The sequence below is a fragment of the Columba livia genome, chromosome 4 (genome assembly GCF_036013475.1).
Source record: "Columba livia isolate bColLiv1 breed racing homer chromosome 4, bColLiv1.pat.W.v2, whole genome shotgun sequence".
Classification (NCBI taxonomy): Eukaryota; Metazoa; Chordata; class Aves; order Columbiformes; family Columbidae; genus Columba; species Columba livia.
This window is the reverse complement of record NC_088605.1, coordinates 77,694,214-77,718,841: the sequence shown is the minus strand read 5'-3', so window position 1 is coordinate 77,718,841 and position 24,628 is coordinate 77,694,214. Positions and strand designations below refer to the sequence as shown.

Genomic DNA, 24,628 nt, shown 5'->3' with positions numbered 1-24,628 from the left:
AAACCACCTCTAAGTACCCCGAGGGGAAGGAGGCGGCTGTTCCCTGCGGGGATCCTGCATGTTGCTCGCCAGACGCACAGCACACGACAACAGCGCTCTGCACGTCACTTACCATCACCACAGCTTTTATTTCAAAAAAACAAAAAATTAACAATAGAAAAGTACCTTTAAACATATTTCCAAAAAAGCGGAGCAGACGAGGCGGGAGCTTCTCTCCTCTCCCACAGGACAAAGTACAGGAAATAGTTTGCTAAAAGAGTTAAGTCCGTTGCTCGGAAATGCTGGTGTCGTTCCATTTAAAGCTGCTCCATGGTTTGTCTTGGAATTGATTGCTTCTCGCGTCGCCTTTATCTGTCCCGCTTTTGACAGAAAACCCTACAGGACGGTTTCCCATCCCACCATCTCTTGCCCCCGCTCCCCGCCGATTTGGCAGCCGGAATCTCTGCCCACCCACGGAACGAAGGAAAGGAGGAAGATGATGGTGTTTAACAACGCCACGGGCACCCTGTCCCTGTGTTCCCTGGGGGAAAGGCCGGGAGGCGAGAAGGGCTTTGTGCCTCCTTTTGCAAGAAACCGAAATTAGGGGCTTTTTAAAACGTTTATTGACTTTTGCTTGGCTTTTTCTTTTCCCAAACTCCTCCTGGAGCAAGAAGAGGCGAGACTGTCACGTCGAGCGGTCCGTGTGCTGGTACCTCGGCGAACGCAGCGGGGCGGATCCTGCCCCACGGGGTCCGCGGCAGATCCTGCCCCACGGGGTCCGCGGCAGATCCTGCCCCACGGGGTCCGCGGCAGATCCTGCCCCACGGGGTCTGTAGCAGATCCTGCCCCACGGGGTCCGCGGCAGATCCTGCCCCACGGGGTCCGCAGCCTCTTTGCTCGCAGGAACACGGAACTGCAGCATGACAGCAGCCGGGCCGGTAGAACCGCGATGCTCAAACCCCAGCTCAGCCCAGTGCTTTGGCCTAACGGTAGGCGGGCGCCTAAGACTCTCAGCTTGCTCAGGACTCGCCTAACCTTGAGTAAGCTGGTGAACCGAGGGTTGTTGTTTGTTTTTCCTCATACAGCAGTTTACGTTGCCCATCACAACCGGAGCAGTCCTGGCAGGAGAATGACACGGATTTTCACCAGTCGGTGCTCATCCCCGGCCCCCTGCACAGCCAGACGTTCAACACAGCCCCAGGTACGGAGAACGTCACCATCAGAAAGCTCCCGACTGTCCCGCCTGCTCGGCATTTGGTAAAACGGGGGAGAAAAGGGTAATACTGTAAGTGTCCGCAGACGTGTGGCCGGGATGGGGAGCGCGGCTCCAACAGGGAGTGGAGTCTGGATTACACGCGCTCGAAAGTCACACACAATATCCTGTGGTCCGACCCAGTGTAAGATTGTCCTGTTTAGGAGGTTTGGTACAAAAATACTTGCTCTCATTTTGGTTTTTGTTGCTGTTTTTCTGTAGTCCGTTTTCCTATGGTTCTGCTCGAAAGCAGCTTTTCAAACACTACAGCGATGCCTGTCAAAACCACGCTTTCACAACTAACGCGCTCTTTCTGACCAATAGACAGTGTAAAAGAGGAAAATGTTATTACTAGGTATGCTCGTCGTTTCTCTTCTAGGAGAGCAGATGTGTGATAGAGGCTGTGGGAAAGTCTTGGAGGAATCCACGCTTGTGGGAGGTTGTTGGGTGCGTTTGGTTTTTGTTTTTTTCAAGCCTGTAACGACAGAGAGAGGTGTTAAAGATAAAATAAAGCAAAGCGCAGAGGGAGCCCGCGGGCCCCCTTTGCTCCTCCCATGGCCGCAGCCTCCGGGCTTTTAACGGAGGAGGCAGCAGCCGGGAAGCTTGAGAGTTAAATTTGAGCCGAATTTTGCACTTAAGAGGAATTCAAGTCTCTGTTGATCCAAGGCAGGAAGGAGAAGGCAGCGAGATGAGATTACTGGGCAGGGGGGTGTAATTCAGAGGCATTCCTGGGCTGCCCAAACTCTCGCTCCCGATAACGAGATACTCGCCGGAACAGAACGGCAGAGCCGTGGTTTGGTGGCGTGGTTCGGTACCGTGGTTTGGTATTGTGGCTCAGTACCGTGGTTCAGCACGGTGGTTCAGTGCTGTGGTTTGGTACCGTGGTTTTGGTTTGGTATTGTGGTTTGGTACCGTGGTTCGGTACGGTGGTTCAGTGCTGTGGTTTGGTACCGTGGTTTGGTATTGTGGTTCGGTACCGTGGTTTGGTATTGTGGTTCGGTACCATGGTTTGGTACCGTGGTTCAGTGCCGTGGTTTGGTACCATGGTTCAGTGCCGTGGTTTGGTACCGTGGTTCAGTGCTGTGGTTTGGTACTGTGGTTCGGTCCTGTGGTCCGGTGCCGTGGTTTGGTACCGTGGTTCTGTACTGCAGTATGGTGACGTGGTTTGGTACCGTGGTGGGAGCAGCCACGCTGCCCCACAGGGTTCCAGCCCAGGGGACATTCCTGCTCCCTCAGGGACATCCCCACCGATTTCCTCACCCTTCCGCCCCCTCCCCAAAGCAGCGGGGGGGCCGCGTGCCCCCAGCCCCGTGCCGTGTCCTTACCAGCGCGCTGTGGGTGTGCCGAGAGCGCGCCAACCCAGGAGCCGCCTCGGAAGACTCGGTTCGTACCCACAAGACTGACTGTAGGCCACCATCACACACCTGAGACCTGCGGGACACAGCAGAGGGTCAGGGACGCTGCGGTCACTGTGCTGTGTCCCTGTCCGGCGGGGGGAGCCAGGAGGTCACCAAGCTGGGGTGTCCCCAGCCCTCCTGTCCAGGCTCAGCCCGTCCTCTACAGTGACAAGCGCCAGGACCAGAGGAAACGGCCTCAAGTTGCGCCAAGGGAGGTTGAGGTTGGATGTGGGAACAAGTTCTTCCCCAAAGGGCTGTGGGGCATTGGAACAGGCTGCCCAGGGCAGTGCTGGAGTCACCAGCCCTGGAGGGCTGGACAGACGGACATGAGGTTCTCAGGACATGGGGCAGTGCCGGGGGTGGGCTATGGTTGGAATCAATCTTGAGGGTGTTTTCCAACCAAAATGATTCTATGGTTCTGTCCTCACCACCCATGGCAGGTACTGGGGCGGCTGCAGGAAGGTGGAGCCATTCCATGGGATCCACTCATCTCCCCTTCCCAAATACGGCTCTGTGCTTACATGTTAAGCTGGAAACCTTGGCACACTCCATATTTTGGAAGAACCGCTGGTTCCCAAAGCCTCGCCGCTCCCTATTTTTATCTGCTGAGCCTAAAATAGCCGGTAAGTGCTTTTTGGGTCCAAGTCTCGGCTCGGCTGCAGCCGCGGCCGGTCCCGCTGCCCTCCCCGGTGGCCGGGGTGGGGACAGGCAGGGCGGTGGCACAGGAGCCCCGGCCCAGCCTCTGACTCCTCTTCCATTTGCATCCCTTCGTTTATTTGCCCACGAGAGGCTGGGTTATCCACGGAGTGTATCTGGCCGGCTGGGTGACCCCAGTGGTGGCGGCGGGGGGAGCGGGACGTGGCCCCAGCCCCCCACGGGAGGGGGTGACACTCACCCAGCATTCAGCAGAACTGACGGGACTTCCAGCCCTGAGAACCAGCCTCGGAGGGAGGGAGCCAGCGCATCTGCAGAGACATGGGGCAGAGGGTGAGAGGGGGCCAGCCGCCCCCCAGCCCTCCCCAGGCACACAGAGCTCGAAACGCACACGGCGTGGCCACCCCAGCTCCCGTGTGGCCAGTAACAGCAGCTGGGGCTGAGCACGGACTCCAGCAGCAGGACCGAGCTGGGACGGTCTCACCGGGACTTGTTCCCACTCAAAACCTGCAAATCCCACAGGAGACGGGCAGGGAAAAGTTCCACCCCGTCCCGATTTCCAAGCAAATCCTGTAAAGCAGCTCTGGTTCGGGGGGTGACACCCCTCTGCAGGGCCCCCAGCACCCTGGGGTGATGGGGAAGGTGCCACCAGCATCCTCCCCGCTGTGCTGGGAGCACCGGAAGGCTCTATAACCACAGCAGACGCTGTTTCTTCAAGCCGTCGGGTCTCAGCTGGGTTTGCCCTCGCAAAGCCAGGCTCATCCTTACGCCTGTTTCCTCGGCCTCCCGAGCGGGGCAAGTGCTGCCTGTTCGACAGCGATTTGACAAGGCAAGTATGTTGCTGCAATAATATTTACCGCCGCTTTTCCTACAAACAGCAGAGCCTGGAAAGCCAGAGTTCCATCCAAAGGCTGCAGCTGATTTGTACGCTGAGTGGTTTTCCTCCAGGGCTAAAAGCCTTTTCGATGTGACTTAACCACCAAATCTGTTTCCAGGTCGTTGTTTCTTCCAGCTCCCCCATGAGCAAGAGCCGAGGTGTAAAAGCTGCGGTGATGTCCTGTTCCTCCCCCATGGCAGGGGTCTCATCCAAGCATCCTCACAATGCCGCTCCGGTGCTGGCAATTCCCCAAAGGCCGAGAGAAAGCCTCCGCGGCCCCTGTTTCCACGGCTTCTTTTCCCGGCTCCTCTTCTGAGGTGGGTGGTTAATTTTTAATGGCTGCGTGCTGCCATCACCCCAAGTAGTGTTTGCAACAAGAGTGCCTTGTCAAGGAAAGACGGGTCCTCCATTTGCACGTCACTTGCCCAGGGAGGGACAAGCACCCCAGCAATGCTGGAGGGGCGGCGTGGGGTTCAGGAGCCCCCATCTTGTGGTGAGAGCCTGGCCCAGGTACCCAGAGAGGGGGTGGATGAACCATCCCTGGAGACATCCCAGGCCAGGCTGGACGGGGCTCTGAGCACCCTGAGCTGGTGCAGATGTCCCTGCTCATGGCAGGGGGGCACTGGGGAGCTGGGAACATCCCTTCAAACCAAACCCTTCTATGATCCTATGATCTCACACCATGCCAGCAGCCAGATGGCTTATTCGGTGTTGGGACTGACGGAGACAGTCCAGCCACTGAGAGCATCCCTCGTCCTGCATCCCTCGTCCTGCATCCCTCGTCCTGCATCCCCCATCCCGCATCCCCCATCCTGCATCCCCCATCCTGCATCCTGCATCCCTCATCCTGCATCCCGCATCCCTCCCTGCCTGTCCCAGTGTAGGCGAGAGCGCAGGTAGGAAGGGAGAGGTGTCCTGGCTACATCTGGGGGGACACAGTGCCTGTTAGAGGTTAGCGGTGCGGTGAGCACCCTGGGGACAGGAAGGGGGCTCAGGGCGGGTAGGGGGGTGAGCGCAGTGGTGGCGGATGGGTCCGAATTACCTGGGCGTGCAGCGAAGCGGGGTAGGTGAAAGCAGGAGGAGGTAGGGCAGGCGCTAACTCCGCCGGGTACAGAGGGTACGGCCCCCACACTTCAGGGCTACTGGGGTAGAGTGCGGGCACCGTGAGCTCATCTGCAAGAGAAGAAGAAGGAGAGTTAAAGCCGGCTGCTGTCCCCGCTGTGCCTCGTGCCGTTCCCCTTTCTTCTCCCCCTGACAGCAGGTGGGGGCGCGAGCGGAGCTTATCCCCTGTACACAAGCGATGTGACACGTGCTGCTGGTGAGGACTGACCAGAAAAGCCAACGCTGGCACCGAACTCGTGGGGAACAGGCGTTGAGCTGTGCCGCGGGGCCGGCTGCATCGCCGGGGTGCCCACGCTGAGCTCGTTATCCCTGCCAGCCTTAATTACCCCAGGGGTCTGGCGTTGGCTGGCTCGAAGGAGAGCGTGCGGCGGTGAGATGAGGAACGGCGACTGTGCAGAGATGGATATGGCGCGCTCATGGCAAGACATCGCCCAGGTCCTCACCAAGACCCCAACCACGGCTTGAAAAGCCCCAGGGAAGCAGCACCATGGGCTTCTCCATGTCACCTGCCCAGGTCCTCTGGCTGTCACCTGCCCCGGGTCCCTTCCAGTGCCAGCAGCACCTTTGAGGACCCTGTGCTCCTAGGGCCACCATGCTTGGGGCAACCAGGCATCCCTGCTTCCAAGTCACCCCAGTGTTCACTGTCACCAGCCCCCACGGCATCTCTGCTCCCTCGGGCATCCCAGCGTTTTACATCCACCTGTGACGCCTGTGCAACATCAAATTGCTTGAATAAGGGTTTTTTCCTGGAGCAAATGAGGCTGAGAGAGCTGGGCTGTTCAGCTGGAGAAGAGAAGCTCCGGGATACCTTATTGTGGCCTTTCTGGACTTAAAAGGGGCCGGTAAGAAAGATGGGGACAGACTTTTGAGCAGGGCCTGTTGTGACAGGACAAGGGATGATGGTTTTAAACTAAAGGACGGAGATTCAGGCTGGACATGAGGAAGGAATTGTTGCCCTGAGGGTGGTGAGAGCCTGGCCCAGGTACCCAGAGAGGTGGTGGATGAACCATCCCTGAGACATCCCAGGCCAGGCTGGACGGGGCTCTGAGCACACTGAGCTGGTGCAGATGTCCCTGCTCATGGCAGGGGGCACTGGGGACCTGGGAACGTCCCTCCCACCCAAACCCTCCTGTGGTTCCACTTACAGGGCTCGCGGGCTATGAACTGCGGGACGGCGGTGGGGAGCGGCGCGCTGGGGTTGGGGGTCCCCACCAACTTGCTCTTGGCCATCTTGGTGTTGGCCTTGGCGAACTCCAGCCGCAGCGTCTGGGGGATCTCGGGGTCGAAGCGGATGCCCTGTGGGGAGGGAGGGAGGCAGGGCGGGGGGTGAGCGCCCCGCAGCAAAAATAACCCCACGTTGGGATTTATTTTTTGTCAACCTCCAGCGTTGAAACGAGATAGTTTGCTGGGACACGGGGTGCCTCGTGTTCCTCCAGCATCATGAGCACCGGCGCCGTATTTGGCCATCGGCGTCCTGCGCGGCCGAGCTCTTATCCACAGGGATTAGTGGAGCCAAAAGATAAAGAGGTTTACATTGAAAATGAAATCAAGAAAAATCCAACCAACCAACCAAACAACAAAACCAGGGAGGAATTAGAGAACCACCTCCCCTGATGGTTTTCAGGTGAACCCCACACAGGTAGGAGGGAGCTGCTAAAGGAAAGCGAAATTTGCTCTATCTTTTGATTATTTTCCTAAAGCAGGAGGCTGGAGCTCGGAGGAGCGCAGTGCGCTGGGTGAATCCAGCCGGTGAGGAGCTCCAGTCTAAGCAGCAGCAGATTGGGATGTTTTTTCCCCTGTGCATTTTATTCCTTCTCCCCGCCAGCTTTTGCAGCTTGAGCTGGTATTTTTCCCATTGGACAAGCAGGAAAGGCATCTCTGGGACTCATATCTAACAATTTAATGGTTTTTAACCCTTCCTTTATCCTTTTACCCGCAGGTCGAACCCGTGGGGTTCAAGCCAGGGATGCTGGATGGGGATCGGCCGGAGGGACCGGGATGCAGCGGGACCAGCCGGGGCAGGAGACACGCACGACCTGGGGATGTGGGAATTGGGAGAGATTTGGGGAAGCGAAGGGGAATGAATGGGACGCTGGGGCGCACTCACGTTCAGCGCGTTCTTGGCCGCCTCGGCCTCGGAGCGGCTGTCGAAGCTGACGAAGCCCACGGGCTGCGGAGGAAGGAGAGAGGGGGAGATGTCAGGACGATGGGGAGCAGCGCAGGGTCCCCCCAACACCCCGGGGACACATAGAGGGTGGCAGCGCAGCATGGGGTGTGGATGCCCCAGGGTGCTCAACCCCTGTTTTGAGCGGCTCCTACCTGCTTGGAGGTGAGTTTGATGAGAGAACCTTCGTACCCCTGTAAGGAAAGAATAAAAATAGGGCTTTTTGGTGGAGACCTCTGCGATTTGGCTGCCCCTCCGTGGAGGGAAACCTCCCGCACCCATCAGCCGGCTTTGCTCGCCAAGGCTCAGCACCGGCTTGGGGAGCTTTGCGGGATTGCCGCTGGATTTTTGCAGGGGTGCTGGATTCCTGAATAGTAATCTCCTTCGTCTTTGGAAAGCACTGTTGTCTGAGCTCCAGATCTGGCAGGGTCAAGAGACCCGCAAGGTTTGCAGTCACCTTGTGCTGTTAAACGGGGTTCAAGTCAACGTGCAGTTAAAACCCCAGCGCAATCAGAGCACCCGATGGCATTTGTCAGTGTTTTACCGGGTGCAGTAAGTTGTTTCAGCGAATAAAATGACCCAATTATTTGGGAAACCAGCAGGCGCTCACAGATCCCACCTGTGTCAGTGGGGATGGGGCAGGGGCTCAGGGCAGCCCGGTGCTTCCAGACCCCCCAACCCCAATTTGGTACCTTAAAGGGCCTAAAGAGCAGGTAAAGTTCCCGGGGCTTGATGTCCAGGGGCAACCCACTGACAAAGAGCGTCCTCACCTGGAAAAGAAGAAAAGAGGTTCCTGGAGACCCTCCCTCCTCCCTGTCTTTGGGATAACCCCATTTCCACTGGCCCTGGGGTGACAGCGGTGGCCAGGAGGGGCACAGGGATGAAGAGGAACAAACCAGATCTTGCCACCACCAGAATCCAGGAGCCCTCCACTGTCATCCCTGTCTGACCTAGGAAACTGTGCTTTTGCCCACAGAAATTGGCCGGGCAGCCGCGATCTACCGGCGTGATAATCCCCTTACCGGCCCAGGAAGGTCAGGTAAGGAAATAATCCCTCAGCAGTAAACTCTGATGGGTAAATACGCCCTAAAAGTCCTCCTGCTGTGTCCCTGGGGACCGTATTTCCCCCACCTTGGCATCGATGGGGTTCCCCAAAACCAGCCCCGTGGTTCATGGGGCTCCTTGGGGACGGTCAAACCCAAACCCTGGGCAGGACCTGAGCGGGGACGGTTTTGCCTTATAACCAGTTTGTAACTGGGCAGGAGACCCCGACAGCTGGATCTGCTGCTGGTGCTTCACTCCTCAGCCCCACATCTCACCCATGGGTGACCCCCCCAAGCCACCCATGGGTGCCTGGGGCTGATGGCAGGTTCTTTTGACTCTTTTTTTCTTGGAGAGGGCGGAAGGGCCATGCAAAACAGCCAGAAACAGCCAACCCAGGGCGATTCTTCTGCTGACTTCTCCTTTCTCTTGCAGATAAGATATCTGTGCCCCTCATCTCCCAGCAAACATTCCTGCTTTGTGTAACAAAACCTCTGGCTGACCTATAGCTCTTAAATAACAAAAGGTGCTCTGGCTGCTCCCATAGAGCCCTTATGGCAACATGATGCTGATACCCATCGCTGCTGGGTCCCCATGGCTGGGAGAACAAGAGATCCTGCGTGATGGAGAGAAAACCTGAGATCGGGAGAAAACCAGAGATCGGGAGAGAATCCGAGATCAGGAGAAAATCCAAGATCTGGGGATGGTGGAGAGAAAACCTGAGATCAGAGGGTGATGGAGCATCCCCTGGCATTCAGTGCTGCACCGTCTCCTGATGGACACACTGCCTGAATTTCCCTGCGCAGGGATTCATCCAGAGGAGCTTCCCTCATATCCATTAAATGTAATGTATAGAAGGTAAATTTACCCTTTCCAAGGGAAAAATATATATCTATCCCATTTCAGAGAGGTGCAGCTGCCCTCCTGGCTGGGTTTTCCTCCCGAGGACACTGAGCATCCCCCGTCTTCCTGAAATCCAAACCCCTACAGATAATCCAAACCTCAACAGATAATTTCACCCCGTGGCAGCGCAGCAGATGAGTAGGAGAGATAAAAGACCCTGAAAAACCCCTCTGAAATTCAGCCTCACCAAGGAAAGGCTTCTCCTCGCTAATGACTTGTTTTCCTGGAAAGTTCAAACGCGGGTCGGCCAAGTTTTAAACCATAAAATTACCCGGCGGTGAGCGGGAGAGCGAGGGAGAGAAGGACTCCAAAGGGCCCCGGCGCTGCTTTCCAGCCCCAAAATGATGTTTGAAGGCTGGGGGGGGCTGGCGTACGAAGTGGAAGGGCTATTTGAGTAGGTCCTATGTACACAGCGTCCCTTCGCTGGGTGACAAGCAGGTGGGAGGGTTTGGACCCAGCGGCGAAAGGGAGCGAATTCCCCGCAGAATGGACAGATGTGATTTTTTTGCCAAGGGAAAGATTTTTAGGCGGAAATGTTTCTCCTGCCCTTAAATGGAAGCGAGTTGGAGCCCGTGGGGACCAGCTCCAGGCTTCCCTGCCCCAGCCGGCCGGGGGCTTGGCCCCCATTCCTCCCAAAAATGCTCCCAGGGCAAAATTCTGCCCTTAGTGGGGGAAGAAAAGAGCTTTATCAGAGAAATCCCATTTCAATTCTGCTGTGCAGAATTGAGTTTCTTCTTGGGGATGTTTCTCCACCTCTTCTCCTGGGTTGAATTTGGCATGAATGCCAAGGTTTCTTCCAGGGGAAGCTGCTAGCCCTGTGGGTGACCCCCACCCCACTTTCCTTCAGCGAGGATGGTGATGGCCACGGGACCGCACGGCGAGCACATCCGGTCCCCTGGCCGTGTCCCTTCTCTGCTGCTGCCGTGCGCTCTGCCACCTCGCCCTGTGTTTATTGTCCCTGCAGAAAGTTTCCTCCTGTCCTCAGCCACCTCTGGCCCCGGCACATCCCTCCTCTGTGTCCTGCTGTCACCTTATGCTGTCCCTCAACCACCACATCCAGTCTGGGGACTGGTTTAAGGGACGCTGGAGAAGGTCTGGTGGCATTTGCAGGGATAATCAGAGCTGGGGACACGTGAGGACAGGCTGGGACCTGGGCTAAGATGTGACCAGGGTCTCCAGATGGTGGCTTGAGGATGGCCCCAACCCTCCTCCTCCTCTTCCTCGCCTGAATCATAGAATCACCAAATCATTTAGGTTGGAAAAGACCCTCAAGATCATCGAGTCCAACCATAACGCACTGACCCATGTCCTGAGAACCTCACGTCCGTCTGTCCAACCCTCCAGGGCTGGTGACTCCAGCACTGCCCTGGGCAGCCTGTTCCAATGCCCCACAGCCCTTTGGGGAAGAAATTGTTCCCAACACTCAATCTGAACCTTGAAGCCACAAGCCAGGTTTGTCTCCCAAAGGTAAGCAGGCACCAGGTCCCACCTGGGACCCCCACCAGCCGGCGGTACCCCGAGGGAAGTCGGGTACCCTGACGGATGCCGAGTGCTGTCACGCTCCCCTACCCCTGCACAAACCACCCCCGGTAAATGTTAACAGGCCGGGGACGGGAGTGGAGAGGCGGACAGCGTCTGGGTGATTCATTTACGAGGTATTTAATTACCTCCTTCAGCCCCAGCTCCCTGTCCACTGCCTTCCAGCGGGGGCTCGCTTTAATTTTCTACCAGCCGATTAGCCGCTTGGCTGCCCGCCGCCGGGGAGCCGGGGGTGATGGCACAGGGTCGGGATGGAGCTGGAACACACGGCAAGCCCAGCCTTTCCCCGGCAAAGGGGGGGTCCTGCCTGCCCCCGCGGCGGGGCGCATTCCAGCCCCGCGGGGATTAGCCCTTGCATAAATATTCGCCCGGTTAATGGAGCGTCCCCCTCGGCTGGGTTTGGATTCCCGGGCTGGGTGCAAGCACGCCATCAACCCGCAAAACTCCCTGATATAAACACGGCCGGGGGATGCCGGATCCCCCGTCCCGGGGATGCGGAAGGGCTGGACCGGCAGCACAGCGTCGGGAGGAGGATGGGAGGAGAGGAGCAGCCCTGGGAAACAGCGGGTGCGGAGCAGCGTCGGGGCTGGAACGAGGAAGCGGTGAAGGAAAAGCCAAGGGAGCAGCTGGGGGATTGCAACAGAGCCCAGGAGCTGCGGGCACGGGCGGGAGGTCACACACAGCCCTGTCCCCCCCCGGGCCGGCTCCCGATCCCCCGGAGAGAGGAGGCACAAGCACGGGGGAGATGCGACGCAGGGGCCATGGGGACAAACCTTATCCCCCTGCTGGGGACCTTCCCCCCCAGAATCCATCCCGGGGGTCCCCTCCTCACGCTCGGTCCCCCCCACACTGAGGGATCTGGCATGGGATGGGGCAGAGGGCCGCCAGCCGGGCTCTCCAGAGCCGCTCCGTTACCAAATAAGGCCTCCGTCGTGCCTTTTACATGCCGTTCTCACCCAGCCGGAGTGACGTGACCTCCTTTCCAAATTGCTCTGTCCCCGCCAGGCTCCTCCGCAGGGACCCCCCTGGCCGGGGGTGCCTCTAGGGGGGCAGCGAGCAGGATGGGGAGGATGCCCCGGGGTGCCAGGTGCAGGCAGCGGGACCCCAGCCAGCCTGAGGAGAAGGAGTGGGGATGAAGCAGGGGCTTGTTCCCCATTGCTGCACCCCAATCTACCTCACTAGGATGGGTGCTGCTTCTCCCTCTTTTTTGGGGGGCACGAGGCTGGAAGGCAAACCCCAGGGAGGAGAGAGGCTTGCAGGGCGCTGGGCACCCCCCCTTCCCTTACGCTTGAGCAAATACTCAAAAGCACCGGCTCTTCCAGGCAGGGCTGGAAAAACTCGTGCAAGGAAAATACCTGCCCAGTGTGCAAGCACGGGCAGCCCTCGCCCTGCTGACGCCGGGACATGGAGGGGTTCCCCAGCACCTTGGGGCTGTCTCCCCTGGGTCTCATTGTGCCCACCAGCCCCTGCACAAGGGTAGGGGTTCCCCAAGGGCCAGCAGTGCGAGGGCCAGCCTCTCGCCCCCCTGGATCCTGCCCTTTGCCAGCACAACACGCACTGCACCGCTTGGGAAGTCCTCCAGGACATGTCCCACCGCCGTGTCACCTGCAAGGACCCAGCAGCATCGCCTGGCCCTCACCCAGCAAGGCCACCAGCACTTCACCCCCCAAAATTCCCTTTTATCGAAGTGCTTTGGGGAAACTTTGACAAGTTTCAAGGCGGGACCCGTTGGCTGGAGATGGCTCTGAAATAAAAACATGAAGGCGAGCGGATCCCCGGTGCCTGCATCCCGGCGTTATCCATCAACCCGAGACCCCGCGGGGCCGGGCGGGCGCGGAGCGGAGCGGAGCGGCGGGTGAAAGGTAAGGAGCAGATCGCTATCGCCCGCTTGCACCCTCCCAAAGTCCACATTCCCCGTTCAAGGTCATGGGCAAAACCAGGAACTTGGGCAGCAGCCACGGAGAACAAAAAAACAACACTCCGGTCCCCGCGGCGTGGGCGTGGGGTTTGTCACCCGTGGGGACAGGGTGTTTCACACATCTGCGGGGTGAGACCCGCTGCGGTGGGAGGGACACAAGGGCCACCGCTCGCAGGGTACCCGCTGGCACCATCACCCCACATGCCACCCCGGCACCGTCCCCAGGGTGAGGCTGTTTCGTGGCCCCCCCGGGAGTTTCATGTCCCCAGCGCCCGGTGTCCTTCCCCGGGGGGGCAGAGGGGTGTTGGCGGGGACACCCGGGGGGGACACGCGGTGGTCCCGCCGGGGCGGGCGTCCCCAGGCGCGGGGGCTGCGCTGCCCGCCGCTCCCCCCGGCAGAGCCCGGGGTACCCGACACCGGGGACACCGACGGGACCCCCGTCCGGCGCGGCCCCCCCCGAGAGTGCGTGGGCGCCCGCGGAGCGCAGCCCCCGGGGATCGCGGGTGGGGGGGCGATGCCGGATCCCTCCCCGCTCCCAAACTCCCAGCCCGTGGGATGGTCTCCCCCCCACCCCGCTACCTCCTCCTCGGGCAGGCCGGTGTCGGCGGGGCCGCCCTCCCGCTCGGCGGGGAGGCTGCTCATGGTGCGTCCGGCCCCGCTCCGCGTCCCGCCGGCGGCAGCCGCGGCCGGGGCGGGCGGTGCTGAAGGCTGGGCCACGGGGGGGGACCGGGGGGACCGGGGCGGGGCGGTGGGGAACGGGGGAGGGACGGGGCGGGGAGAGGGAGGAGGCAGGATGGGGATGGGGGAGCGGCCGGCGGATGGAGGGACGAGGGGTGGGGGGACGTGGGATGTGTGCTGCAGGGCTGGGGACACGGCACAGAAGGGTGGGGACGTGGGACAAGGGGCTGGGGACACGGGATGCGGTCCTGGGGGTACAGGACAGAACGCTGGGGACATGGGACACAGTCCCAAGACACAAGGCTGGGGACACAAAGCACAGGGCAGGGGACATGGACACGGTCCTGGGACACGGGACAGAGCGCTGCAGCAGGGCTGTGGGGCAGAGGAGGGGACAGTGCTGGTGGCACAGGCCGGGGAGCAGGGGCCCGGGGGGCTGGCCGCAGCAGCAGGGAGGTGACGTCCCCACCGGGACCCTCCGGCGGGTGGGTGGCCGCCTGAAGCACTGGGCACAGGCCAGACTGTGGCCCAAATTTCTCGCTCCCTCTTCAGGGTGGGGGCGCCCCCTTCGGATCCCCCCATCACCCTGCTCAGGCATTTGGGTAAATGCTCATGACCCCAACCAGCCCCACCTGGGGTCCCCACCATCCACACCCACTCCCTGCCTGGCACCCAGGCCTGCATTTAGACTCCCACCCCACTCCCTGCTTAGGCTGGGCTTCAGGAGAGCCTGATGCTGGAATTTACACCCTGCTTGTTTGATTTTATATTTCAGTTTCGGCTTGATCTCTGTCCTGCTGATTGCCCACGAAGGGCTCAGTGGTCCCGCAGGGCTCTGGAACATCGTGATGGAGAATTTGGGATGAAAAGCATTTGACCAGTGGCCGTGTCCGCAGCAGATGCTGCCCTCACAGGGACCGGAGGTGACACCGAGGACATCCCGCTGGCCGGACAGGGCTTGTACGGAACAAGTCATCAAGGTCACAGCTCGGCTTTCCACAACTCAGTGGCCAAGCCAGACCTGTGGGCAGCTGCCCGCACCTCCTGCCCCGCAGCACAGAGCGTTTCCAGCCTCTGCAGCCGCGATTTACAGAGCAGAACCTCTCGTGCTGGGCAGGAGATGGAAACCAGCCGTTCCAGACAGGATTTGGGGAGCAGGACGCATCCAGCTACAAGAACAAGGTGGCCTCAAGTGGGGGGACCTGTCTAGTTACCCAAATCTGCTGGCGCCTCTTGCTTTTGGGGTAAATTCACAGCAAAACCTCATCTTATTTTTTGGCAGGGAGGGAAGGTGGAGGAGAGATGTGTTTCATTTCCCATTGTTTTCCCCCATTTATTTGGTGGTTTGAAGGTGGTTTGTTTTTTGTATCCCTGCAACTGAACTCAGGGAGAAAATCCCCTCAGCTCTGGGTATATGGGTGTTGCACCACTATTGTGCCTTGACCTGTTCTACCCGAAATCTCTAGTCCCAAATCTGTCTGGGGAGTGTTTTTAAAATCATTTTAAAAATATAACACGTCCTGCAGCTCAGCTGGTGTTTGGGGTTCCTCTGTCCCCTCTCTTTCCTACAGGAATTTCTGCTACAACATCCGTTTCCTCCCACGCGGAGGGAGAACATCAGGCGGTGTTGTAGTCGTACGAGGACGGGAAGGGAAGTTGTGAAAAAACATCCCCAGGAATCTCGGGGGCTGGTGGGAAACAGAGCTGCTGGGAAGCACGGACACGTCCCAAAGGATCGCAGCCCCACCGGGCCAGAGAAACGGGCTGTTTGTATTCCCGAAACAAAGCACGTACAGCACAGCTACTGCCTGAGAGACGACAGATCCAAAGCTGGTTGGAGATGCTCAGAGGAATTTAAATAAAGGACACGAATGAACAAGAGGGGGGTTGGTTTGCTTTGTTGTTGTTGTTGTTGTGGGGGTTTGTTTGTTTTCTGTTTGTTTGTTTCCAAAGCTGGAATGAAGGACGCAGAGGTGACGTGTCGTGCTGCGAAGGGCCAGCTCAGAAGGAGCTCAGCTCTTGACAGGAGTGGACGTGGCCTTCGTGGTCTTCTTCAGGTGATGGTAGTTTGGCAAGATCTTCATCAGGAAATCCAGCTGCAGCGTTTGGGGCTGGAAGACACAGGTGGGGGGGTGAGGCAGCGGAGGACGGGAGGGGGACAGCGTGCCGCTCGTGTCACTCGTGTCACACCCACCTGCGGCCGCTCGGTCTGGACGCGGCGGAGACAGTCGGCCCCGTAGATGACGGTGTTTTCGGGGATCACCTCATAGGTGTTAACGTTGCAGCAGGCACCGATGATGCAGCCGCTCGTCAGGATGACGTTCCTGCCGACAAATGCTGCGAGGGAGAGGATTTGAAATGTGGGGGGGACGAGCGCCTCGCTGGTCCCAGCGTCTCCCACAGACACTCAGCCCAGATGTACCTTTAGATTCGATGACGTTGTTATCTCCCACCTTCATTGCTTGGGAATCTAGGGATTCATATTAAAGAAAACTGGAAAATGTTTTCCTTTTATTTCAAAAGGTAAACCTTGACAGAGCCTGCAGGTGCTTCCCCCCGTGCTGATCTGCATCCATGGTGTACAGAATCACAGAATCATTTTGGTTGGAAGAGACCCTCAGGATCATGGAGTCCAACCATAAGCTAAACCATGTCCCTAAGAACCTCACCTACGTGTCCATTAAACCCTTCCAGCGCCAAGACAGCTTCACTGCACAGCAAGGATACAACAGCCAACTTCAAAAACATTGTTGGTGCCGATCACCATTGGTTTGGGCTCCACCTCTTCCGTTTCTGGGGTAATATTTTCCGGATACCTGCGAGATGGAATAATATATTACAAGCTTTGAGATCTTGTTTGACAGAGAGCTCTCAGTTTTGTCACATATATCCCACCCAATCCAGCCAGACTGTCAGTGTCTCGAGACCGCATGTTCTCAGGATTAGATCCTTCCAGGATGAGAAGGATCCGTCAGCTGCAGAGGGATTCGCACACACAAAATAAACGTGTTATTTAATTACAGCTCCCTGGAGCTGTTAAAATAACACCCTTAAGGAGATGTAAGCATCAGCTCACAGTGACAGGATAAGGGAGCTTGAGAGAATCTCAGAAAACACCCATCCTCCCCAAACCCAGTCTGGGAACAGCCTGGGGGTCCCAAACACACCCTCTGGCCCCCAGAGGCACCGACCGCGACCAAGCCGCGCTGGGGGGTCAGGGGTGTCCTGTCCCCCGAAATGGGGGGCACCCCCCCTACTGACCCGTTGATGATAAGCGCCTGCTCCTCGATCAGGTTCCCCTCCCCGATGACGATCGGCCCCGCCTCGGCGATGATCCTGGCCTTGGGGTGGATCACGGTCCGCGGTCCTACCGGAACAGCCTCCCGTTACCCCGGGCCGGCCCCGACGGCCGCAGCGGCACCCCGGGGATGGGGCAAAGCGAGGGGACACACACCCCCTTACCGATGGTCACGTCCCCGCGGATCTCGCTCTCCACACACACCACGGCTCCAGGCGCGATCTTCACGCTGCGGGAACGGACGCGTTAACGGGCGGGGGGCGGGAACGGGGGAGGCCGGTTCTTCGGGGGATGCTACGGGTGGGATCGCTGAGGGGAGCGGGCGGGGATGAGGGAGGGAGGCTCGCCGCATCCCGGGGGTGCGGGGAAAGTAACCGGCGTGCGACGGGACTCACCCCTTCTGCGCCTTCTCCGCCATGACAGCGCTGCCAGTACCGGGCGCGGTGCGCCTGCGCTGGGCCGAGCGGCGCGGCTGGGGGTGGTCCCGCTGCTCAGCGGCTTGTGCTTGCTGCCCTACGGTATGAGGTCCCAGCTCTATGTCTCCCGCCGCCGCGATCGCCCGGAGCCGCCTGCGCGGATCGGTGCCCCGTCCCGCCCCGCCGGGGTTTGCCCGCGGCGCGCTCGCCGTTACCGGGAACGGGCGGGCGCTAGGACCCGGCGTCCTACGCCCCGCCCCGCCCTCAGGTCCCGCCCCAGCGGAGCCTCCTCCCCCGGGCGGGGCGGGGCCCAGGGCGCCTGCGCGGGGCGGGGCCGAGGAGTTGAGTCCCCTGGCGGCTGCCGTCCCCGTTTAATTGTGTTTGCGGCTCCGGACCGGGCGGGTTAGTGTCTCGGTCGGGCCTGCGGCGGCACCGCGGGCGGGGGGAGCGGCCCGGCCGTTCGGCGGGAGCTCGGAGCGGCGGAGGGGCCGAGTCCGCCCGCCCCAGGTGAGAGGCCCGACCGGCCCGGGGAGCGGCAGCAGCGGGGGCTCTCGGGGCGGAGGCGGGTGGGCAAGGGCAGCCGGTGCCCGGGCGGCTCCGCGGAGCAGCAGCCGCGGGGCTCGGGGCGCCGGGGGGGAATAAAGCCCGGAGGGCCGGAGCCCGGCGCCCCCCGTCCCCGCCCGAGCCGCCCGCGGCCACACGGGGCCGGGCCCGCTCCGCGGGTCCCCCCAGCCAGTTCTCAAGCACCGCCCGACACCGCCGGGGCTCCCGGCCCGGCCCCGACACCACACGCGGGGTTGGGGCTGTTGGGGTGCTTCGGGGGCTCCGCAGCTGGGCTGTGAGATGGAGAAGGAGCTGCGGGGGCTGCCGAGGGACAGGAGCTCCGTGGGGGTGCAGGGGCAGAGGCGAGGGGTGGGGCAGCCCAAAGCCGGGCTCCCCGGGCCGGGCTGGGGGCTCAGAGCCCCAGTCCCACGTCTCCAGGGCCTGAGAGCGGCTGGGGCTGCTGGGGGCTCAGCCCGGCTGGGAAGCAGAGCCCGAGGCGGGTGGGTTGGGGCTCAGCGCCCGGGGGGAGGCTGAGCTGTGCCCCGGCACCTCCAGCGAAGGGAGAGCCCGTCCTGCCCGTGGGGAGGAACAGAGCCCGAGTCCTGCAGTTGGGGCTGGACAGCGGGTGCGTTTGGCCAGAGGGAGGGCTCAGGGACAGAGACTAAGCTGTGGATTGGGGGGCTCACAAAAAAGAGACTAAGTCGTGAATTTGGGTCCCAAACAGAGACTAAAATTATGAGTTGTGGGGCTCACAAAGCAGAGACTAAGTCGTGAATTGGGGGGGTCACAAACAGAGAGGAAATAGTGAACTGGGGTCACAAACAGAGACTAAGTTGTGAATTGGGGGGGTCACAAACAGACTAAGTCCTAATTTGAGTCACAGAGACTAAGTTGTGAACTGGGTTCACAGAGACTAAGTCGTGAATTGGGGGGCCCACAGCAAAGAGACTAAATGGTGAATCTGGGTCCCAAACAGAGACTAAGTTGTGAATTGGGGGGCTCACAAACCAGAGAGGAACTCGTGAACTGGGGTCACAAACAGAGACTAAGTCATGAATCTGGGTCACAGAGACTAAGTCGTGAATTGGGGGGTCACAAACAGAGACTAAGTGGTGGCTGTGGGTCACAGAGGCTGGTTCACGTGCCTGTGGCTGACAAGCAGGCTCATGTGGCCTGTGAAGGGCTGGACACAAAGTGCTGTGTGTGGAAGGGCTGGAGCCCGTGTTGCTGGGGCAGTTCTGGGGCTGGAGGAGGAGACTCAGTCCCCTGTTCCTGTGGTTCCAACGAGGCTCATGTGGCCACTGATGGGGCAGACACCAAGCCCTGTGTTTTGGGGGCTTGAAACGCGGCTCATTTGGCCGGTTTTGTTGGGGGCTCAGCCCGGAGCCCCCGGTGTGTCCGGGACGGGTGCAGCCCCCTCGGGGCAGGGCCCGAAGGGCTGTGAGAGCCGAGACGTCCCTTCCCTTCCCTTCCCCTTCCCCGGTCGGTGTTCGGGCACTCGGGGGCCCCGAGCTGCGCGGCGGGTCCGGGCAGACGGTGCCGGGGCAGCCCCGGGGCCGCCGGGGGCTCCAGCCTTCCCGGGGTGTCCCCGCCAGCCCGGCCCGGCAGCAGCCGCGGGGGAACGCGGGACTTGAGCTCCGGAGCTCCGGCAGCTCCCGGCTCGGCTCCAGCGCTGCTGCTGCTGCTCCTGCCCGCCGGGACGGGGCCGGGGAGGCCGGACTCGGGGCTCCGGGAGCTCGGGGGAGCGGAACCCTCCGGCCCCGGCCGCCCGGGAAGCGGCGGACACCGGGGCCGGGACTCCCGGGCCGGCAGCGGTCCCGGCAGGGCCGCAGCCCCGGTTCCCGCGAGCCCCGTCCCCGGTTCCAGCTCAGCCCAAGCTCACCGCCCCCGGGCCGGGGCTGCAGCGCCGCGTCCCGCTCGCTGGTTCCCCCGGAGCGCCCGGTCCGTTACCAGCGTCCGCCTGGAGCGGAGCCGCCGCGGCTCTGCCGGAAGAAGAGGCGGCGCCTGCGCGGGGCGGGCCGGAAATGCAGCGCACCTGGGCGGGGCGGGGCCAGCGCAGGTGTGAGGGGCGGGGCCTGGTGGCGCATGCGCGGGGCGGGCCCAGCGCAGGTGTGAGGGGCGGGGCCTGGGGTATTTAAGGCGCGCGGCGGCGTCGGTTCCGGTTTCTCGGTGCGTGCGGGGGCGGCAGCGGCCGGTCCGGGCTCTCCCGGCGGGGCCCAGGTGAGGTGCGGGGAGCTCGGCCCGGGCGCGGCCGCGCCGGGGGTCGGGGCTGGGAGCGCGGGGCCGGGCAGCGGGGAAGGGGCCGCGGCCCCGGGGGCTCTCGGGGCGGAGGGTGAGGCGGGTGGGCAAGGGCAGCCGGTGCCCGGGCGGCTCCGCGGAGCAGCAGCCGCAGCCGCGGGGCTCGGGGCGCCGGGGGGGAATAAAGCCCGGAGGGCCGGAGCCCGGCGCCCCCCGTCCCCGCCCGAGCCGCCCGCGGCCACACGGGGCCGGGCCCGCTCCGCGGGTCCCCCCAGCCAGTTCTCAAGCACCGCCCGACACCGCCGGGGCTCCCGACACCACACGCGGGGTTGGGTTCGCTGGGGCTGTGGGGTCCGCGGGTGCTTGTGCAACTGGAGCCCCGAGGCCCGGTGCTGGGGTTCAGCAGCCCCGAGGCACCCGGGCATTTCCCAGCCCTGAGAACGGAGCCTGAGCTGCGTTCTCGGGGCTGGGAAAGGGGCTCCTGGGGCCGAGGCCTGGGCTTTGGGCTCAGGAACAGAGACCCAGTCGCTGTTCCTGGGCTCAAACCCAGGGGCCGGGTTGGCCCCTTGGGCAGGGGCTGGTGGGGCGCTGGGCAGGGGGAGGGGGGTGGGCACAAGTGGGAGGCTGGGGAGGAGTTGGGGGCGGGGGGGGGGCCAGGGAGGGGGGTGGGCACAAGTTGGGGGGGGGGGGGGGCAGGGAGGAGGGTGGGCACAAGTGGGAGGTTGGGGAGGAGTAGGGGGGGGGGGCCAGGGAGGGGGGTGGGCACAAGTGGGAGGTTGGGGAGGAGTAGGGGGGGGCCAGGCAGGGTGACCCCCTCCGGAGGGGGGGGTCCGGACACCCTGGCCCCCAAACGCTCGGACGCTGGCATGCACCAGGCCGTTTCAGGTGTTCGACTTGGACTGTTCAACCACTGGACTGGTTATTAGATAATTGGTTCATATTTATTCATGTGTCATATTCCTAGGCAGCTTGTGACAGTGATTGATTTACGATCTGGCCCAAGGCCAAGCTCAGTGGAACAAGCACAACGAGCTGGAGCTGCAGAACAACTGGAACCAGAAGCAGCTGCAGAGGAGCTGGAACCGCAAACAGGCTTGAAGCTGCACAGGCTGGAGCTGGAGCTGAAAGAAACCAGAGAGAGAAACTGGAACCAGAACTCAACTTCATGTGAAACACAAAAGGCACAAACACAAAGGGAATAATAAACGGTGCACACCAAATAAAGTGGGGTACGCACCCAACAACAGAGGCACAGGCACAAGCCCAATAAAAAGGGGTCACTCCCAATAGAACAGGTGCGCACACCAACTAATATGGGGGCAACAAAACCAACAGGTGCAGAAACCAGAAAGCAACAGCTGAACCAACTCCAACACAACAGGTGCAGAAACCCAGACACAATGGGTGCACAATCCAGCAACAAAAGAGGCACAAACCAAAAACCAAAGGTGCAGACCCCCAAAGCACAGCCCCCCTAAGGACAGAACGGGTGCAGAACCCCACAAACGGGGACACACCGCGGCCCCCCAGGCCGAGCCGGAGCAGAAACCCCCGCGGCCAAACCCCCCGGCCCCACCAGCCCAGCGGGGCCAGCGGCTCTGGCCGGACCCCCCAGCGCCAACACCCCAACCCCCCCCAGCCCGGCCCGGCCCCGGCTCAGAACCGCGGGGCCCCCCCTGCACCCCCAGCAGCCTCCAGCCCCGGGGGAGCCCTGCCGGGGGACGGGACCGCCCTCCCCGGCCCGCAGCAGGACGAGGGGCGAAGCCCCGAGCACAGACCCGCTCCCCGAGCCCCCGGGACACTCACCGGGCACGTCCTCGCCGCCTCGGGGCCGTCGGGACCAAAGGGGCTCCGGTCCGAGCCCGGCTCCGCGCAGGGCCCAGAGCCGCCCCGCGGCCCCGCCGAGTGGAAGCCAGCTCCCCCGGCAGCAGCTGCCCCGGGCCCGGCAGAGCCCGCACCGGCACCCGCTCCCGCCGGCCCCCCTCCCGCCTCTGCGCGTGCGCCCGCCGGAGCGGCGCCCCCCGCCGGCCCGGGGGAGCTTTTGAAGCCTCGGGGGCCGCCCCGTCACGTGACCGCGGGCTCAGCTGCGCTGGCGGGGCGCGTCCGGGCGCGGCTTGGCCCCGCCCCTCTCGGCCCCGCCCCTCTCGGCCCCGCCCCTCTCTCCCGCACAGTGGCGCCGCCTGGCGGACACAGCGCGGCACTGCAGAGCGCAGTGGGCGGCACCGCAGCCCCCGGTACCGGTGACACCTTCCCGTGTCCCATTCACCTGGCGGCGAGAACCCGGGTCCCCGCATCGGGGAGGGGGGGGGAAGGTGTCTGGGAACAGTCGCTGGTGTGGGATGGGCCGGGTGACCTCAGGGCACGGCTCGGCCTGACCCCCCCGCCCCGGGCTGGGCACGAGAGGGACCCGTAAGGACCACGGCGACATGCGGCCACTTTCCACCACCCCTTTATTGAGGCCATTGTAGGTTTTAACCCTTGCCCGCCGCTGCCTCTGTCCGGGACCTGCCCGCAGGCACCTGCAGCTCCTGCGGAGAGAGGGGACGAGTTCAGGCTCAGCAGCCGCCCCCCAACCGGGGGTGTCCCCTCCCCCCAGGCTCAGCCGCCCCCCGGCCCCACGCACCTTCACGCCCCGTCCGTGTCCAGCACGTCCTCGCTGCGGGCTCGGCTGCGCTGCCGTGAAACAACCGAGGCACCAACACCAACCAGACACACAGGGGAACGCACCGAACAAACGCGGCACCGGCACCGACCCAATGAGAACCGGCCACCGCGTCCCCGCGGCGGGCTCAGCTGCGCTCGGGGCGCGGCCGAGCGGGTTGGCCACGCCCCCTCCGATCTCGGTTCCGCCCCTCTCACTCGGTCCCGCCCCCGCCGCAGCCCGGGATGGCGCCGCCTGGCGGACACCGCGCGGCCCTGCAGAGCGCAGCGCCATCTCGTGTCCGTTCGGCGGCACCGCAGCCGGGGCAGGGACAGCGGGGCCGGGACTGTCACACGGGGGACTCACACGGGAGCGACCCCCGGGCAGCCCCGGTTCGTGCTCCCGCTTCACTCTCCCCCTCCTGGGACAACCACTGGCGCTGCCGCCCCCGCCCCAAAACGAACCTCCCAGCCCCGAGCCCGTTGTCCCTCCTCACATTCCCCACCCAGCCGAGGGTCCGTCAGCTCCCGGCTCTGCCGCAGCCCGGGTCCCCCCACCCGTCCCCCTCATTCCCGGGACACCGGGGCCGGGCCGGTCCCCCCGCCCGTCCCGCAGCAGCGCGTTGCCGCGGAGGAACCGGGCGCTGCCGGTCCCGGCTCTGGGCCCGGACCCCGCACGGTGGGGCCGGGGGCGGCAGCGCCCAGGGGACCCTCGGCCCCGAACCGCAGCATCTCCCCGGGTCCCGCCGTCCGCTCCCGGCCCTTAGGTTCCCCCGGGACACCCGGGACACCCGGGGCTCCGCTGCTTTATTGCTGTTTCCTCAAAAAAGGAGTTTCTGTGGTCACTCAGCCCCCCCGTGTGTCCCTGACTCTTTTTCAGACACTTGGACGATTTCTCTGTAAAGTACAGGACAAACCCCCCAAGCACTCTAAAATATGTCTTAAATAAAGTGGCCAAAGTTGTCATTTAAAAGGAGAAAAAACCACTGACCAAATGCCACCACAGTATATGAACAGAGGGGCTGAAGTCGCCATGAATAAAATGGAGCGATGAGCTTTGAATTACCTCCGGTTCCTCCTCTCCTCCTCGTCTGTGGCAAACCCAGCCCTTGCAGATACAGTGAATTTCCCCCTAGGTCGTCCCTGAGATAATAACTTACACCTCTGAGCCCTCATAATCCTCTTGGAGAGGGAAGGCTCCTCCGCGTCGGTGCGTCGGAGGGCTCCTGCTGACGGTCACCGGGCCACGGGCAGGGGACGCGTCCCAGAGACAGAGCGAAAGCTGCAGAGACAGAAACGCTCATGTTACACACAGCCATTTTTGCTGAGAATCGTAAGGACTAAGATATAAATAAGACACATTATTCTGCACAGAACCACAGAAATTATCACAGGTAGAAAAACTGACTTGACCAAACCTGGGTGCTCTGGTACCACATCTGACCCCTGCGCGTACAGGGGCGAGCATTCAGCGTCTCAGCAATGGCACCTCCATACCTGATCACCGGAACCCCAGGGACCACGGTGTGCAACATCCCAAGCGTGCACCCCGCAGTCCGACAGAGCTGGGACACGGGTGTCCCTCTGTCCTGCAGAATCACTTCTAGTCTGGGGTCGTTTCTGATGCCAAAGCCGAGGGATATTCACACCCAGGAGGGACTGAGACACTATCTGCACATTTAGTTCAGCAGATCACGGCAGCGCGGGCTCCTCGGTCTGGTGCTACAAGCCAGAGACTGAATGCTGCGCTGCGCTGGCCTTTTGGCTGAAAACAGCCTAACAATGTGGATTTCTTTACGCTCCCCTCCTCTTCTGCTTGTCCCGCCTACAACCGTGATTTCCACCATATGCTGAATGTCACTCATCTCTTTTGTTTAACAGTGGAGAAAGAGCCGAACCCTATTGTCCCCCGAGGCTTGCTGGACCGTCTGCTCGTCACCAGAGCCCGTCCGGCACCTGCAGAACTTGC

General features: G+C 61.8%; 3 protein-coding genes and 3 long non-coding RNA genes across 12 annotated transcripts in view; 3 read left to right on the top strand and 3 right to left on the bottom strand.

Moving 5' to 3' along the window:
- Positions 1-104: 104 nt before the first annotated feature.
- RBPMS (RNA binding protein, mRNA processing factor) lies at positions 105-13,583 on the bottom strand. 2 transcript variants are annotated; one of them, XR_010472492.1, is made up of 9 exons: positions 13,426-13,583; positions 8,138-8,215; positions 7,601-7,639; positions 7,389-7,451; positions 6,427-6,577; positions 5,202-5,332; positions 3,524-3,593; positions 2,557-2,662; positions 105-1,706 (listed from the first exon to the last, which is right to left on the bottom strand). XR_010472492.1 is itself a non-coding variant. In XM_065062515.1 (8 exons), exons 1-7 carry the CDS (start codon positions 13,486-13,488, stop codon positions 3,531-3,533), a joined length of 588 nt encoding a protein of 195 aa, XP_064918587.1. In that variant the 5' UTR covers positions 13,489-13,583; the 3' UTR covers positions 2,556-2,662; positions 3,524-3,530. The 2 variants fall into 2 exon arrangements, 1 of the variants encoding a protein (XP_064918587.1); XM_065062515.1 differs by lacking the exon at positions 105-1,706 and having other exon boundaries at positions 2,556-2,662.
- On the top strand, positions 7,366-9,434 carry LOC135579432 (uncharacterized). Its single transcript, XR_010472511.1, has 2 exons — positions 7,366-8,484; positions 8,922-9,434. It is a non-coding gene; the product is annotated as an uncharacterized LOC135579432 (long non-coding RNA).
- On the top strand, positions 11,390-15,397 carry LOC135579429 (uncharacterized). Of its 4 annotated transcripts, none has more exons than XR_010472500.1 (3): positions 11,390-12,790; positions 14,300-14,768; positions 15,096-15,397. It is a non-coding gene; the product is annotated as an uncharacterized LOC135579429 (long non-coding RNA). The 4 variants fall into 4 exon arrangements; XR_010472499.1 differs by having other exon boundaries at positions 11,390-13,072; XR_010472501.1 differs by lacking the exon at positions 11,390-12,790 and adding an exon at positions 13,627-13,730.
- On the bottom strand, positions 15,359-17,479 carry DCTN6 (dynactin subunit 6). The gene is made up of 7 exons (XM_065062516.1): positions 17,218-17,479; positions 16,987-17,051; positions 16,786-16,891; positions 16,252-16,340; positions 15,947-15,994; positions 15,719-15,861; positions 15,359-15,635 (listed from the first exon to the last, which is right to left on the bottom strand). The coding sequence occupies exons 1-7, from the start codon at positions 17,238-17,240 to the stop codon at positions 15,537-15,539; spliced, it is 573 nt and encodes a 190-aa protein (XP_064918588.1). The 5' UTR covers positions 17,241-17,479; the 3' UTR covers positions 15,359-15,536.
- Positions 17,480-17,583: 104 nt separating this feature from the next.
- On the top strand, positions 17,584-21,311 carry LOC135579426 (uncharacterized). Its single transcript, XR_010472493.1, has 2 exons — positions 17,584-17,745; positions 20,984-21,311. It is a non-coding gene; the product is annotated as an uncharacterized LOC135579426 (long non-coding RNA).
- Positions 20,939-24,628, bottom strand: part of SLC20A2 (solute carrier family 20 member 2) — a 58,306-nt gene continuing 54,616 nt past the window's right edge. For 2 of the 3 annotated variants that reach the window (XR_010472483.1, XR_010472485.1), the window contains 3 exons: positions 22,643-23,941; positions 22,286-22,547; positions 20,939-21,140 (listed from right to left, as the gene is read on the bottom strand). The gene's annotated coding sequence lies outside the window, so the exon portion shown is untranslated. The remainder of the gene's footprint in view (positions 21,141-22,285; positions 22,548-22,642; positions 23,942-24,628) is intronic. The other variant, XR_010472484.1, reaches the window with a different exon arrangement.

What these genes read in the sequence shown, in the direction of transcription:
- RBPMS (XM_065062515.1), bottom strand. Translation starts at nt 13,488, where the DNA reads ATGAGCAGCCTCCCCGCCGAGCGGGAGGGCGGCCCCGCCGACACCGGC. An exon ending in TGCTCTTTAGGCCCTTTAAG is followed by an intron (nt 7,640 to 8,137) that starts GTACCAAATTGG and finishes CTTTCCTTACAG; the next exon opens with GGGTACGAAGGTTCTCTCAT. An exon ending in GTTCATAGCCCGCGAGCCCT is followed by an intron (nt 5,333 to 6,426) that starts GTAAGTGGAACC and finishes CTTCTCTTGCAG; the next exon opens with ATGAGCTCACGGTGCCCGCA.
- DCTN6 (XM_065062516.1), bottom strand. Translation starts at nt 17,240, where the DNA reads ATGGCGGAGAAGGCGCAGAAGGG. An exon ending in GCGGAGAAGGCGCAGAAGGG is followed by an intron (nt 17,052 to 17,217) that starts GTGAGTCCCGTC and finishes CCGTTCCCGCAG; the next exon opens with CGTGAAGATCGCGCCTGGAG. An exon ending in CAACGTCATCGAATCTAAAG is followed by an intron (nt 15,862 to 15,946) that starts GTACATCTGGGC and finishes TCTCCCTCGCAG; the next exon opens with CATTTGTCGGCAGGAACGTC.